Source organism: Pteropus alecto, unplaced genomic scaffold, assembly GCF_000325575.1.
Source record: "Pteropus alecto unplaced genomic scaffold, ASM32557v1 scaffold61, whole genome shotgun sequence".
NCBI classification, from domain to species: domain Eukaryota; kingdom Metazoa; phylum Chordata; class Mammalia; order Chiroptera; family Pteropodidae; genus Pteropus; species Pteropus alecto.
In genome coordinates, this window is record NW_006434835.1 from 15,774,288 (window position 1) to 15,787,836 (window position 13,549).

Consider the following 13,549-nt stretch of genomic DNA (forward strand, 5'->3'; position numbering starts at 1 on the left):
AAGGAGCTGGGAGGCATGGTTGTAAAGCCTAAATGAGATGACCTTTGTCAAGCATGCAACCAGGTGTGCATGTGGTCAGTGCACATTAAACACCAACTGCTACGTGTGGTAGTAATATGTCCAGGTGGTGCTGGCCATGGGGGAACTGAAGCACTGGAAAGACAGGTAGAGATCCAGACGCACAGATGGCAACTGATGCCTTGGGACTGAGGGAGATGCCCAAAGAGCATGTAGGAGGGAAGCAGGTCCAGGGCTGGACTCCAAGAAGAAGAGCATTTCCGCAGTAAGCAGAGCGAGTGAGGCCGAGAAAGGCAGTGAGGGGAGAAGCTAGAGAGAAGGGGAAAGCAGGGGAGGGCCCCAAAGGTCCCTAGGGAAGGAGCCAGCAAGGGGGCGGAAGGAGCCAGGCAGTCAAGGGAGAGGGGCGACAGTGGACATTGTACTTAGGGACAGCAAGACCCTCGGTGCATTGAAGGATGGGCAGTTTTAGCGAAGCCGTGGGGCAGAAACAACTGTCTGTAGAGACTGAGGCATGACTGGGAGGTGAGGAAGTGGGGTGGAGACAACTGATGGAGTCAGACGGAATGAGAGGAGAGAGGTGGTCACTGGGAGGTATGCGGGACTGAAGAAAGGCAGAGCTAGATGGATGGATGGATAGCTGCATGGATGGATAGATGATAGATAGACAGACAGACAGACAGAGAGACAGATAGATAATAGATGATAGATAAACTCCTAGTTCCTACCCTTGAGCATATGTGGTGTTCCACAGTTGTAATTAGAAGAGAACACGTGAGAGTAGAACACGTTATAGACAAACGAGGAGCCAAAAAAAAAAAAAAGCAGAGTTGGTGATATTGGGTGGTTGAGGTGATGCCAGATTTGTTGAGATGTAGAAAGAGAAGAAGGCAGGGCAAAAGGAAGAGGTGGTTTAGACAGAAGGAAGATGCCAGTGGCCAGGATCAGATGCACCCACGGCAAAGGGGTCTTGGTCTGGTCAGATTATTCTGGGAGGCTGATGGTTGTGAGCCTCCCTTCACGTAAGACAGGTCTGGAGCCAGGCAGGAGGGCCAAGGCCAGGCCAGGTGCCTCAGAGATGTGTTAACCCCAGGAGAGCGAGCTAGTGAAGCTACAACTAGAATTTTGCACTCCTTGAGCTGTCTGTGGTCATATTCCTCGTATCTCCTGAGCATACTCCCTTTTGTAATCACTTAGGAACCTGCTAAGTCATGTTGATCATTCTCACTTCCCTCTACTGTGATGACTGGGGCCATAGGAAGGTTCCCACGAACTCAGAATTAGCCAAAAGCAGTAAATCCCTGGGTGGATATTTGTCAGTGAATAGGGATGTGACATAGGAATTGAAGAAAGGGGAGAGAAAGCCCAGCTTTGGAGCTGGGAAGAGTCATGGGAAGATAGTATGGAGTGGTGGTTCTCAATATGTGTGTGTGTGTGTGTGTGTGTGTGTGTGTGTGTGAGAGAGAGAGAGAGAGAGAGAGAGAGAGAGCGCGAGAGCGAGAGAGCGAGAGCGAACGAGGGAGGGAGGGGGGAAGGGAGGGAGATTGAGAGAGGCGCCCGAGAGAGAGCAGCAAGAATGAATATTAACCTCTGGGGGGCATTAAGCAATGTCTGGAAACATTTTTGGTTGCTACAGTTGGATGGAGGATTGCTATTGGCATCCAGTGCGTAGAAACCAGCGATGCTGCTCCACATACAATGCGTGTGACAGTCCCCTACACTGAAAATTATTCAGTCCAAAATAGCTATAGTGCTGAGTTTGAGAAGCCTTGGTTTAGAGGAAATAAAAATTGAATATATCGGAGCTACTTGGGTTTGTGAAAAAGAACAAAAACGTGATCAAGAACAAATTTACGATTCCTTTGACTGGAATGAATAGTCTTAGTGGATATAAATATGGAGTTTAGAAAATGGTTTCTAGGCTGGAACCAGGACATAACCTTCTAGGGCAGAAACTGTCGGCTCTGCAGCCCCTACGTTGGCAGGCATGGGCCTGGCCCACAGCAGATGCTCAGCAAATGTTTGTTTCTTCCCTCAGGTGAGCGTCCATCCAGCAGAGTTTTACTGAACCCCTCCAGGTACATGCCATGCTCTGGGCTGGGCCACAGCGATGTGGGAGACTGGGAGCCTCCAGTCTGCCAGGGAGACAGAGACAGGAAGGACCAACCACAATTCAGAGACGCCAGTGTCAGGAAGAGAGACGTGCACTGACCTCTGACCCAGAGAGTGCAGGGAAGGCTGCTCAGTGACAAGGACATTTGAGCTGGGCCCTGCAGGCGAGCAGGAGTTTGCTGGGCAACCACAGAGTGGGGAGAGCAGCTGTTTCCTTGGGAAGGAGGAAGTAATTGAATGAAACATGAGGTTCGTGGGCCTGGTGCAAGGTGAGCCCTTGAGTCAGTCAAATGGGGCTTTGCTGCTATCAGATGACCATGGAAGGCCATGGGCTCCTGTCTCCATGTCTGTTAGGGGAAAGTAGACCTTTATCTAAGCTGGAGGCTTTTCCAGTCAGGGACGTGTCCTGCCGTAAGGTCAGAGATGTCGAGCCTGAGTTTCCTGACTCCTGGGAAGGTTGCCACGTGGGGCTAGTAGGAATGTCCTGAGCACTGACGCTCCAGCCCTGTGGGCCAGTGGGAAACCAGCTGTGAGAACAGGGGCCATTTGTGGTCACAGAGGAGATTTCAGCCAGGTCCCAGCCCTGGCCTGGGTCCCTGTGAAGGGCAGAAGTCTGCCTAGGTTTTTTTACTGAAGATGCATTTGCAGGGTTGGGGGGGCCAGTCCTATAGCTTCCCAAGAGATGCTCTCTCTCTAGTTATGGGTGGCACCCTCAACCTTTGACAATCCTTAGGACAGATGCCAAGACACAAGATACAGATGCCTTACTTGGGTCAGCCTGGCACCCTCATTGCCTGATTCACTGGGATAAGCAGTCTGGATGTCCCCTCCAGAAAAAAGACGGCCAGGGACCCCAAGCCAGTGGCTTCTGGGTCAGTCTGATGTGTGCTCAGGTATCTGTCGGGGACCTGGGCATCCCTCACCAGAGCTGATTAAGATGGGTTCCCCTCTGGAGCCTAAAGTCAAGATGATGTGTCTGGGTGGCCATCTAAGGTGGCTGACAGAGCACTGGGCTGAGGCTTGACAGTCTGAGCCTTTCTCTGTCAACAGTACTTTGTGATCTTGGCCCTTCCCATATTGAGGCCTCAGTCTCCTCTTCTGTAAGTTGGGGAGATTGAACTAGAAGGTCTCTGAGGTCTTTTGACCTCAATGTCACCTCAAAAAGCTGCAAAGAGTAGGAGCGGGTACTGGGCTTTTTTTTCTCACACCCCAAGAGTCGAGTTCTCTGGAAGGAGCCCCACAGAGGTTCAGGCACCCACAAAGGCAGCCTAGCAGAGAGGGCGAGCACACAGGACCCGACTTCGGCATTTAGCACCTGGGCGAGGTCTTTCTCCAGGAACCTCCACGTTCCCTGGTATAAAATGGGATTGACGGTGACCACCTCTGATGGTTGTTGTGGGAGTCAGAAGGGATGATGCACCTGAAGCATTTAGAAGAGTGCCTGGCACAGGGCCAGTGCTCATCAATGTGCCAGCGCCACTATGGGTGGGGGCTGGAATGAGATGGCACTGCCCCAGGGCCCTGGCCTGGGAAACAGCTGGGCCCCGGCCTTTGGGAGCCTGAGGTTCATGGAGACACTACTGAGAGCTGAACGGGAGTGACTGGGCAGTGTTCCTTTCGAAGGGTGACCTCTGGCCAGGCTGGGATCTAGACTGAGGATTCAGAGGATGTGGCCCTGCACGGCAGTGTGCTGGGGGTTGTCACAGGGTGGGCCACTCCTATTGAGTCTGGGTCGGGGTAAGGCCCAGCCTCCTGCCACATTTTGGGAGGCTTTCCCCACCTGGACACTGACCTCATTGTAATAGGGACAGTTAGTGGATTCCTTCATGGATGTGTACTTCTTGTCATCGCCCACCTCCACGCACACCACGGGGTCCATGTTCAAGCCCACCAGCTGCCGAGCCTCAATCACTGTGATGCTGACCTGCAGGCAAGAGGGGGAGAGAGGCCAGAGGGGAAGCTGTGTGAGCCCTGGAGCTGGCCTTGGCAGAATCGGAGCCCTTGCACAGGCTGGACGGTGCAGGGAGCAGCGCTGAACTTGAGTTCCAATCCGAGCACCATCTCTAATCTGGGTGATGCTGTGTTATTTCCCTGCTAAGCCTGTCTTCATTTATAAAGGAGGGGCGTGGGCTGGACAACCTCTAAGTCAGTGTGCACTAGAATTCCTGGGGGAAAGGTGGCGGTTAAAAACCCTGTTGCCCTGGCCACGTTCCAGACCAACCCCAATTCAGTCTGGGCGGGGAGGGTAGAAGTGTGTGGGGGTGCAGCATCAATATTTTTAAATATCCCAGGTGATTCCAAGCGCTGTGGTTCTCAGCCTGAATTGATGTCTCTGCCTCATAGAAGGCTGCCAACCCAGTTCTTAGGCTTCATGCACTCAAGAATTAAAGATTTCTATGTCTCCGTGCACATGTGCTGAATTTCCTGCTCTAGCATTTCTCATTTTAAGCCTACAGGCCTTGCTATCTCTTTATCTTTCTGTAATTGGTCCCCCTTTCCACATTACTGGTTTCTCCCCTTTGGTTTAATTTCTTTGTTTGAATGCCCAGAGAGGCTCTGGTGCCTCCCTGAGCCACCTTTTCTGCTTTGATGCTTGCAGGCTGTGAGCGCTCTGTCTTTTCAGTGGTGCCCAGCTCCCCCAGAATCTGACTTCTGTACTAGGAAGTACTTTTTCAGTTGTTTATTCATTCAACAAATATTTACTGGACACATACCAAGGGCCAGAAACAATCAATGAAACAAACTCCTTTCCCTTGTGGAGCTTACTGGAAATGATTACTGGTTCATAGATTTTAAGCTGAGAAAAAGAAATTATGCACACACACACACATATAAAGAGAGAGAAAGAGATGTTTGTGTGTGTGCTTCCCCTGAACCCTCATTGTGAGCCATCAGCTCTGGCTTGGGGTTTTGAGGTATTAGGGTTGCCATGATAACATAGAAAGAGGCGCAGATTTGGGGCTGCTAGATTGGCACTGAGCCCCAGACCTGATGACGCATTACCAAGTGTGACAGGAGGTGGCCATGTAGGCTCACTGAGCCTCAGTTTTCTCAGCTAGAAGTGGAGACATCATCTATCCATAAGGCTGTGTGAGAGTTAAATGAGACAATGCGTGTCAAAGTGCTTCATAAACAGTAGAAAGTTCTAGAAAATGTGAAATATTGTTACAAATGGCTTCTTCAAGAGAATCTACCTTCAATTAAGTGGTTGGTCTCTCAAGTAGGTAGAGTCATGTATGATGCTTTACGAGTGCTTCAGTTGACTCTCTTGAACTTGCATTTTAACAAAATAGCCTTTGCTAAGCTAGAATTAGCATTTACTTTAGCACATTTTTCTAATGAAACTGTATGGGTTGCTTTTCTTGCTTCTTGTTTTGGAGATTTGGTATTTTAATTGCTGTGCTTTGATGCAACTTCTAAATATGATTTTACTCAAGAGGATTGTTTTCCCTTTCCATAAAAAAAAAAAAGAATAACCACTGTGTTCATCAAAGTCTTATAAATATTCTAAAGGCCAAGAAAAATCCACACATCAAAACTAAAGATGATAAGAAAAAGAGGATAAGAAAAATGTTGCCAGGAAAGTATATAGCAATGGAAACTGAACATTTACTAACTGAAGTAACACTTGAACTAAGCAAGCAAGCATTTCTATCTGGAATTTGGAGTGCCAAAAGAAATGGAGTTTAGAATCTGGAGCTCTGAAGAAGTTCATTTCCTCAGGGAACTAAAAAAAAAAATAGAGCTAAGTAACTTAGCTCTGAGAGTTTACTGTAAAGAGAGCAAATAGACACTAGAAGTCCTTCCAGAATAGTCTTTACATAGTTGTTTATAGAGCTTTAACCTCTATGAAACTTTTTACACCAAATATATATTTTTAAAATTTCATCATTCCCACCTCCCAAAAACTAACCTATCCTCTTTTCTCCATTAAAAAAAAAAAAGATATTCTTTAACTCAAGACTGGGAAGTAGATAAACCCAATTTTGGCATACTAAGATAGGCCATCAGGAGATTAACCTTCTTCTTCTTCTTCTTCTTTGGTTATTATTATTATTTATGCCTACAGCACTTGGTTTCCCTGGGGTCTCCCATCCGAGTACTAACAAGGTCCGACCTTGCTTAGCTTCTGAGGTCAGACATCGGGCTTGTTCAGGTTGGCGTGGCCACAGACCATGGACTGTGGCTGCACTGGGGTGTGAAACCAGAACCTTCTGCGTGTAAAGCAGATGTGCTAACCGCTATTCTATGGAACCACATCGAGATTAACCTTCTTAATGTGAACAGTTGGTTGGTTTTTACATTTTTCAAAAAGAGGCCCAGCCACGATGACAGCCTTTTGCCCCCTACTCCTTTTCGGGACCCAAAGTTTCTACTTCCTCCATTGAGCAGGGTCAACAATGGCAGACAAACTCTGGTTGGAAGCTCTGACATAAGAGGTTGGAGGTGGAGAGGGGAGGAGGGCAGAAGGTTTAATGGAGCAAAGTAGGGGAGGGGTGGAGAAAGGCTCCAGAGGGTGCTCTCTGCTGGCTCAGCCGAGGCCTGGAGGGGGATCCTGAGGGTGTGAGACTGAGGTCACTGGGTGGTGTTGGTGGGGGAGGGGAATGCCCTTCCTGCTGGCCTTCTCCCCACCTGGGGCTCGGGAGAGAGGAAATGTATCACTTGGGCTTGAAATTTAAAAAGAAAAAAATTCTAAAGGAGGGGACTGGCCATCTTTCCTTCCCATTCTCTGATCATCCACAGAGGCCTTGATTTTTCCAGGATGGAAGATGAGGAGACAAATAGAGCCATAAAGAGACCAACTGACCAGCTGACCAGGGAGACTCTTTTGGTAACTGACTATTTCACCCTCTCCTTCCAAGATAAAGGACATAATCCCCAGGTGACTTCATGAAAGCCATTGTAAGGGACAATGCTGAATGTCAATCTATACTTCTATACTCTGTCCTGGTAGAACCCAAGAGTCATGGTGCTTCATGACCTGTTCCTGAGCTATCTGATTGTGCTGCAAGGACTTCAGCTGGGAGCTGGAGATGAGAGGTGGTGGGTCCTTTGGTATTGCTCTTCTGAAACGTCCTTTGCCTTTCTTCATCTCCCAGTGGCAGGGATGTGACATGACCAGCTCTGCGTTTTGAGAAGATCACAGAGGATGAAGGGGGGGAGGCAATCTGAGTGCAGGGAGACCAGACAGGAAGCGGGGATAATATTGCAGTTGAGGCTGGGGGTCTAGGGTCAGTGGCAAGGAAGGTGACATGGAGGCAAAAAACTAGAGAGATGTTTCGAGGTGAAAATGTATTAGGTCTTGGTGCCAGGAAGCAAGAGCAGGGAACAGATTCAAGACTCCGTGACCCACAGAAAACATCTCTGCCAAGTGCCGAGCTTTGCTCCCTCTGATGGGGAAGTTGCACATTCACGGGGAGGAGACTGTGGCTTCGCGCTTTCGAGATGCCAATAATCAGGAAAGGGTTTGCACATTATATGTATTCTAAACAGAAGAAACAAGGGGTGTGGGTATGCCATGGTTTTTTGTTTTGTTTTGTTTTGTTTTTTCGCCATTCTGAGCCCTCAGGATACCTCCTGGGTCTGAGTTCAGCTAAGTCTCTCTCCATTTACCAACTGGGTGCCCTTTCTGAGGTCTAACTCAGCAAAGCCAAGTTCTCCAAGACAGTAAAGGCCCTTCTGCTGGGTTTTTTTGCTTTATATGTTGTATTTATTGGAAGTAAGAATAATATCACATTTGCATCCTCATAGCTCTCTCAACATGTGTTAACACTTGCAGTTGAGATGTGAGTGAACCTGCTAGGAAATACTGTGTTACCGAGTTAAATATAACTGTTTTGTTTAATTCAGAATGTTTATGAAGTCTTGGGAGGGAGAATGTCTGGTGTACTTAATAAAAGTCTCTAGGAGGAAGCAGTTTGAAAGAGCTTTGGAAAACAAGCAGTAGGGAGTATGCTGAAGATGAGCAGGGACCAGAGAGAGCGATTGTCTAAAAGGTTTAATTAGAGAGAAATTAGTTCCTCTGACTAACACGCTTGGGTTTGAACCCTGGCTCTAGCTGTGACCTAGGCAAGCTCCTTACCCTCCTAGGGCCTCAGTTTCTCACCTACGAAATGTAATGATAGCTATATTTGGAGGGTTATAAGAATAACATTAACTTAAATGGAAAACACACACACAGCCTCTAGCGTAGTGTCTAGCACATAGTAAACCTTCAAAAAAAGAACAGTTTCATCAATAGCAACAATGACAACTCCATTTTCTATGTGACAGGCTGGTGACAGGCTGGTGACATTGTAGAGGGAACGGTATCTGACTATGGGGTCTTTGTTCTTTGGAATTTTCCTGTTCTCAGCACACAGAGGAGTAAAGCTCTGAGCCCAGTCCCCTGGAAAAGCCTGCTCAGAAGCCTTAGGACACTCTGTGCTTGGGTTTTGGCAGAGAGGCGAGGGGACGACATTTCCAAACCTTCAAGGAGCCCAGTGGCTTGAGGTTGTCTAAAACCACAGGGACAGGGCCACTTGACACTGCCTGGGGCTATTTTTCAAGCCCCTGGGAAGATGGTCACAGACTGGATGAAAACAAACTGAAGCAAGGATTAAGGGAGACAGGTGTGCCCAGAGAAAATGAGACCCGATGTACCCAATACAAAGAAAGGTGGCATCTAGTCCATTATATCATACCTGAGTGAGGTGAGGTGTGGCTGTCTTTAAAGAAGGGATGGTATTCATGGGGTCTGGGAAATGGGCATAAAAGATAAGCTCTATCCTGGGAGAGGAGCTCACACTGATTCTGGGGCCTGGCACTGGTACCGAGGGCAGGAAGTGTAGTGGTAGCCAGGTGGGGTCTCCTGTAGGCTCTGTCCACCCTGACCAGCCAGCATACTTACCCAATGCTAGGAATACACCCACAGTCTTCTGACCTATTGCTGGGTCTCATTAGTCCCCAAGGGAGGATCTAGAGCAATGGATGGTCCCTGGGCACTTTGTTTCCGGTTTATAAATGGGTACTAGGTGCTTCTAGCTTGTACATTAGTCTATTGTGAGTTGTGTTCATGTAACTCAGTCTCTCAGGCTCCGATCAACTCTGAGAGAAGAGACAAAATTGAAGGTGTGGCCCTGCGAAGTTGAGGATCAGGTCCCAGGCTGAGAGGACTGCATTGGGGTCCAGTGGCCTTGTATGGCCCTGCGCCGGCAGAGACCATTTATGCCTATGACCCATCCTGCTTGCACTGTGGCCACGTTAACAATCCTACAGCTGCAAATCTCTCCCTATCTCAGCCATTTTGCCTCTGGTTTTTAGAAACATACAAACAAAAAAGAAATTGTTAATTTCAGAAAAAATACAGAGAAACAAAAAGAAGAAAAAAGAACCACCCACATTCTCACCATCTATAGATCATCAGGATCGACATTACTTCAGCATTAAAATAATACAAAACAGCAATTTAAAAAATACACCAAAATACCTTTCTTCAGAGGCTCTTATTTTAACTGTTGGAAATTCTGGGGGTGGGGGGTGGTGCTCCTTGGTCTCTATGATTTTTCCAGTACTTTATGAAGTCCAGTGCTGGACACGAAATCCTGGGAGGGCTTTGACCAGCATCGACAGAGTTCTCAAGCTCTGTTTTGGGTTTGTACTTCTCTACTTATGACACTTCCATGTGTGACTCCAAGAATAACCTTATTTTTTTAAAACTTATTCAGCTTATGGTACTCTATGATCCCCAGATCCATGCCTCCACAGAGGCTATAATGCACATAGGCCAGAGCACCCCCACTCCGACCCCCACCTCACCACTAGAGCCGTCTGAAAGGCATGAGGCCTCTAGTTGCCACCCTACCTGGTAATCCATGGGCCGCCCAGCACTTGGCTCCATCTTAATATCTGGCTTGGACCTGAGGAGAAGAATGTGCTGTCAGGCCTGGTGTAAGGGGGATTGTTTGTAGGGGAGGAGGAGGGCGCTGGCAATGATTAGACTTTGGAGAAGGTCAGAAGGACAGCATCGTGGTCTTCAAACACTCCAGAACTGCCGGACAGAATGGGGATTCGTTGTTCTCAGAGGCCCCAACAGAGAAGTAACAGAGAAACAGATATTAGGTCAGCAGGTTCAAATATGGGTTGGGCAGCTCTGGGATATCCCTGGGCCTGGAGGTGTTCGGTGATTTGGGAACAGGCCCGCAACTGCTGCACTCTGCGTTTGCAGGGAGAGAGGTGAGAGAGACATCCAGGAGAAGAAGGCAGGGATAGGGTTAGGATGAAGCTCTTTACGGGTGCAGGCAATTGGGGATGTGGAGCTTCTACCCACTCACCGCTTGTTGGAGACATTGGTGGTGAGAGCCGTGACCGAGGCTAGAGACACGGAGTCGGGATCCAGCCCATCCCCCAGTCTAATGGCCAGGCGGTCAAGGTCCTCCATCTCCAGCACCGCTGGTTCATCTGGGGAAGAAGAAAGGCTGATCAGGAGGGCTGGACCGTGGATAGTGACGATCTTTCTCTTTTTTCTGTGGCATCCAGGAAGCTAACCATCAAATTCAATATTTACCTGGTAGCATCTGCTAAGAATGTTTTGGCCTGAGTATGTACAGTGTTTCCTACCTAATCTTGATCTTTGTTTTTAATTATATCTGGTCTTGCTTTTTAAATTTTAATTGGATATAACTCTTCTATTGTATATTACATTAGCACTGAATATCATTCATGAAAGTAGGTAGGGGATAAAAAATGCATAGTTATGGACTTCTTGTAACGATAGCTAGTGTTTATTAAATGGCTACTACGTGTCGAGCACAATACCAGGTTCTTTATACACATATCTCTAGTCCTCATAGACACACCCTGCCTTAGGAAGAAACTTATCCATGTAAAACAGCTGATGGAATTCAGAACCTAACCTGGTACTGATGTGTATTAATCCAATGAGATGAAGGAATAACAGTTCTGAGAAGCTATCCAAAGTTGGAGAAGGGCACAGCTGGAATTGGCACGGAGGGAAAAGGGAGGGAGAGAGATTCCAAGGCCAGTGGGCCACACAGTGGATGCTGGGGAGGGCACTCAGGAGCCCTGAGGGTGGGCACAGTGATCAGTGGGACCTGGGTCAGAAAGCTACACGCATCTCCCTTATCCGTTGCATTTTCTCCTGTCTTCCTTGTCCTCCTTGACCTCTCGTTAACAACTGTCTTGCTCCTTCCTCAGCCCGCTGCTCCAGAGGGACCAGTGACACAGGCCACTGCAGCTTCCTACGGTTCACCCTGCCTTTCCTATCCCTCCCCCCACCTTCCCTGCAGCCGGGGGAGATGGCTTAGGGAAAAGCATTCTCGGGCCTCAGATTTTTCCCCCAGATATAAGGAATTGGCCAAACACGTTTCGATCTTTGTGACTCCCTTGTCTAATTAAAATTCTCTAGGCTTCCCTATGGAGAAAAAAAAGAATGGGAGCAAAGAGGGCAGGAGGAGCCTGTTATAAACAGGCCTGCTGAGCTGGAGGCCGAGCTCTAGGCAGGTTCCACCCTCAGCCCTCCCAGCGCCCCCTCCCCAAGGACCTCGGTCAGGACCCGGCTCCGCCGCCAGCCAATGGGAGGCCGGGCTCCGCCAAGGTGGCTCCGTCAGCCAATCGCAGGAGAGCCTGTTGGGGCGCTGCCGGCGGAGGGGAGGGGTTTGGTCCCTGTCTGGTGTGGAGAGGTAGTCCAGGCGCACCCGAGGGGTCGCACTGGACCGTGTGCAGGGGCGCACGTTCGTACCTTGTCTTTGGGGTTCCTCCTTGTGCGACCGGTTCTTGCCCAGCTTCATCGCAGAAAACACACTCCTCCCGGCTCTGTGAGAGGGGCCGCCAGAATAAGCAGGTGGAGGGTGATGGATCCAAGGAGGAAAACACACAAACACAAAAGACCAAACCGCGAGAGGGAAAGGGAGATCCAAACCCCAACCCTTCATCTACTGGCCCCGAGATAGCTTCGGGGCCAAACTTTCCATACCGGGAGCCATGAGGCGGGATTAGGGTAGAGTAAACCCCACATTTCGTCCTTCCCCATGCCTTCACACCACTGAGGAGCAGGTCAGGACCCCAGCCACCAAGAAGGAGGCCTTCCGCTGGAAAGAACCGTTTGAACCGGAGCCCCTGGGGAGTCTGGGCTGATCTCAGCTCCGCTCAGTCCAGTCTTAGAGCTCCAAACTTTGCCAGTGCCCCCGAAGCTCTTCCTCCCTGTTTCTGACCCCACTTCAGCTGGGTGGAAAGAAAGCCAGCTACCGGAGACAAAGCATCAGAACAGAATGTCGGGAACAGGACACAGAGGGACAGAGGCCAAGGAGGGGCTGGAGAATGTCGCCGAAACTAGCTGCTCAGTTCTCGGGTGGCCCTGGTGCTCAAAGTCTGTCCTGTCTTTCCCAACCTCTCTGGGCCCTGGGATTCTTCTTGGTCTCCAGTGAAAAGGAGGAAATAGGCTTTTTCTCTTCTAACTTGGGTCTTAGCTTTAAAAAGGCTCCTTCTGCCTGTTCCCTCTCACTGCAGAATCCCCGCTTCCACCAACCCCCAGGAACGTATGGCAGACTCCATAGTTCCTACCTCTTCTTCTGGCTTGATGTGGCTTTGTGCCCTCAAGTGAAGGGCCCTGCAGTCAGGGGGGTTGAAGGAAGGGGGCAGGGGTCCTCACTGTTCCTTCAGTGATGTCCCTGCAGCCGAACCTGTAATCCCTTGTGCCAGGAGGGACCAGGAGTAGGATCAGCAGGGGGTAAAGTGCAGTATTCCATTACCCCATTAATATTGCATGAGCTGGATACCTGACTCTCTCTACTTCCCATTATCCCTCCTCCTGGGTGTGGCCCTGTCATCCTGTAGGCTTAAGTGGGACGAGGTGCAGGCTCCAACCCTGAGCTCATAACAGCAGAATGTACCCATCTTTGGGTCATGCATATTCCTGTGGAGGCTTGACTATGGTTCCCAAGACCCTTGTCCTTTATGCCGGGTAATGTGAGATTAGGGGAAACCTTTCTGTCCTTGTAGAGATGGCCTAGAAAGCTCAAGCCCCTCTATTTGGGGTTGGGGAGCCAATTTCATCCCCCAAACCTGTCCCTATCCTACCTAGCCCTTTTCTTTACCCTTCATACTCTGGGCAAGACATGGAGGGGTGTGTGTCCGTATCCCAATGAAAGAGCAACCAAGAACCATCTCTCTCATGTGGCACCAGCTCAGTTTAAGAAGCACTGGCACGTTCATGATTTTCTAAGAAGGCATGAGGTGGGTGAAAAAAGACTCGGATGATACTGATCTGTCTGCACTTTGCAGCATCGTGGTGTCTGAGACGTAATAATGTGAAGAGGGGAAAGAAAGATGCTCTAAAAAAAGAAAACGGATGCTTTTGGAATTATTTTTAAGTTTCTCCCTTCTAATAAGGGGATATATCATATATAAAACAGCAAAAAAAAAA

General features: G+C 49.0%; 1 protein-coding gene across 4 annotated transcripts in view; it reads right to left on the minus strand.

The window, feature by feature from the left end:
• The window catches only part of OTOF (otoferlin), a 90,814-nt gene that overhangs the window by 29,154 nt on the left and 48,111 nt on the right, over nt 1-13,549 (minus strand). For all 4 annotated transcript variants that reach the window (XM_006910298.1, XM_006910299.1, XM_006910297.1 and 1 more), the window contains 4 exons: nt 11,867-11,940; nt 10,440-10,566; nt 9,971-10,025; nt 3,920-4,051 (listed from right to left, as the gene is read on the minus strand). In XM_006910298.1, the coding sequence (XP_006910360.1) occupies nt 3,920-4,051; nt 9,971-10,025; nt 10,440-10,566; nt 11,867-11,940 (388 nt within the window). The remainder of the gene's footprint in view (nt 1-3,919; nt 4,052-9,970; nt 10,026-10,439; nt 10,567-11,866; nt 11,941-13,549) is intronic.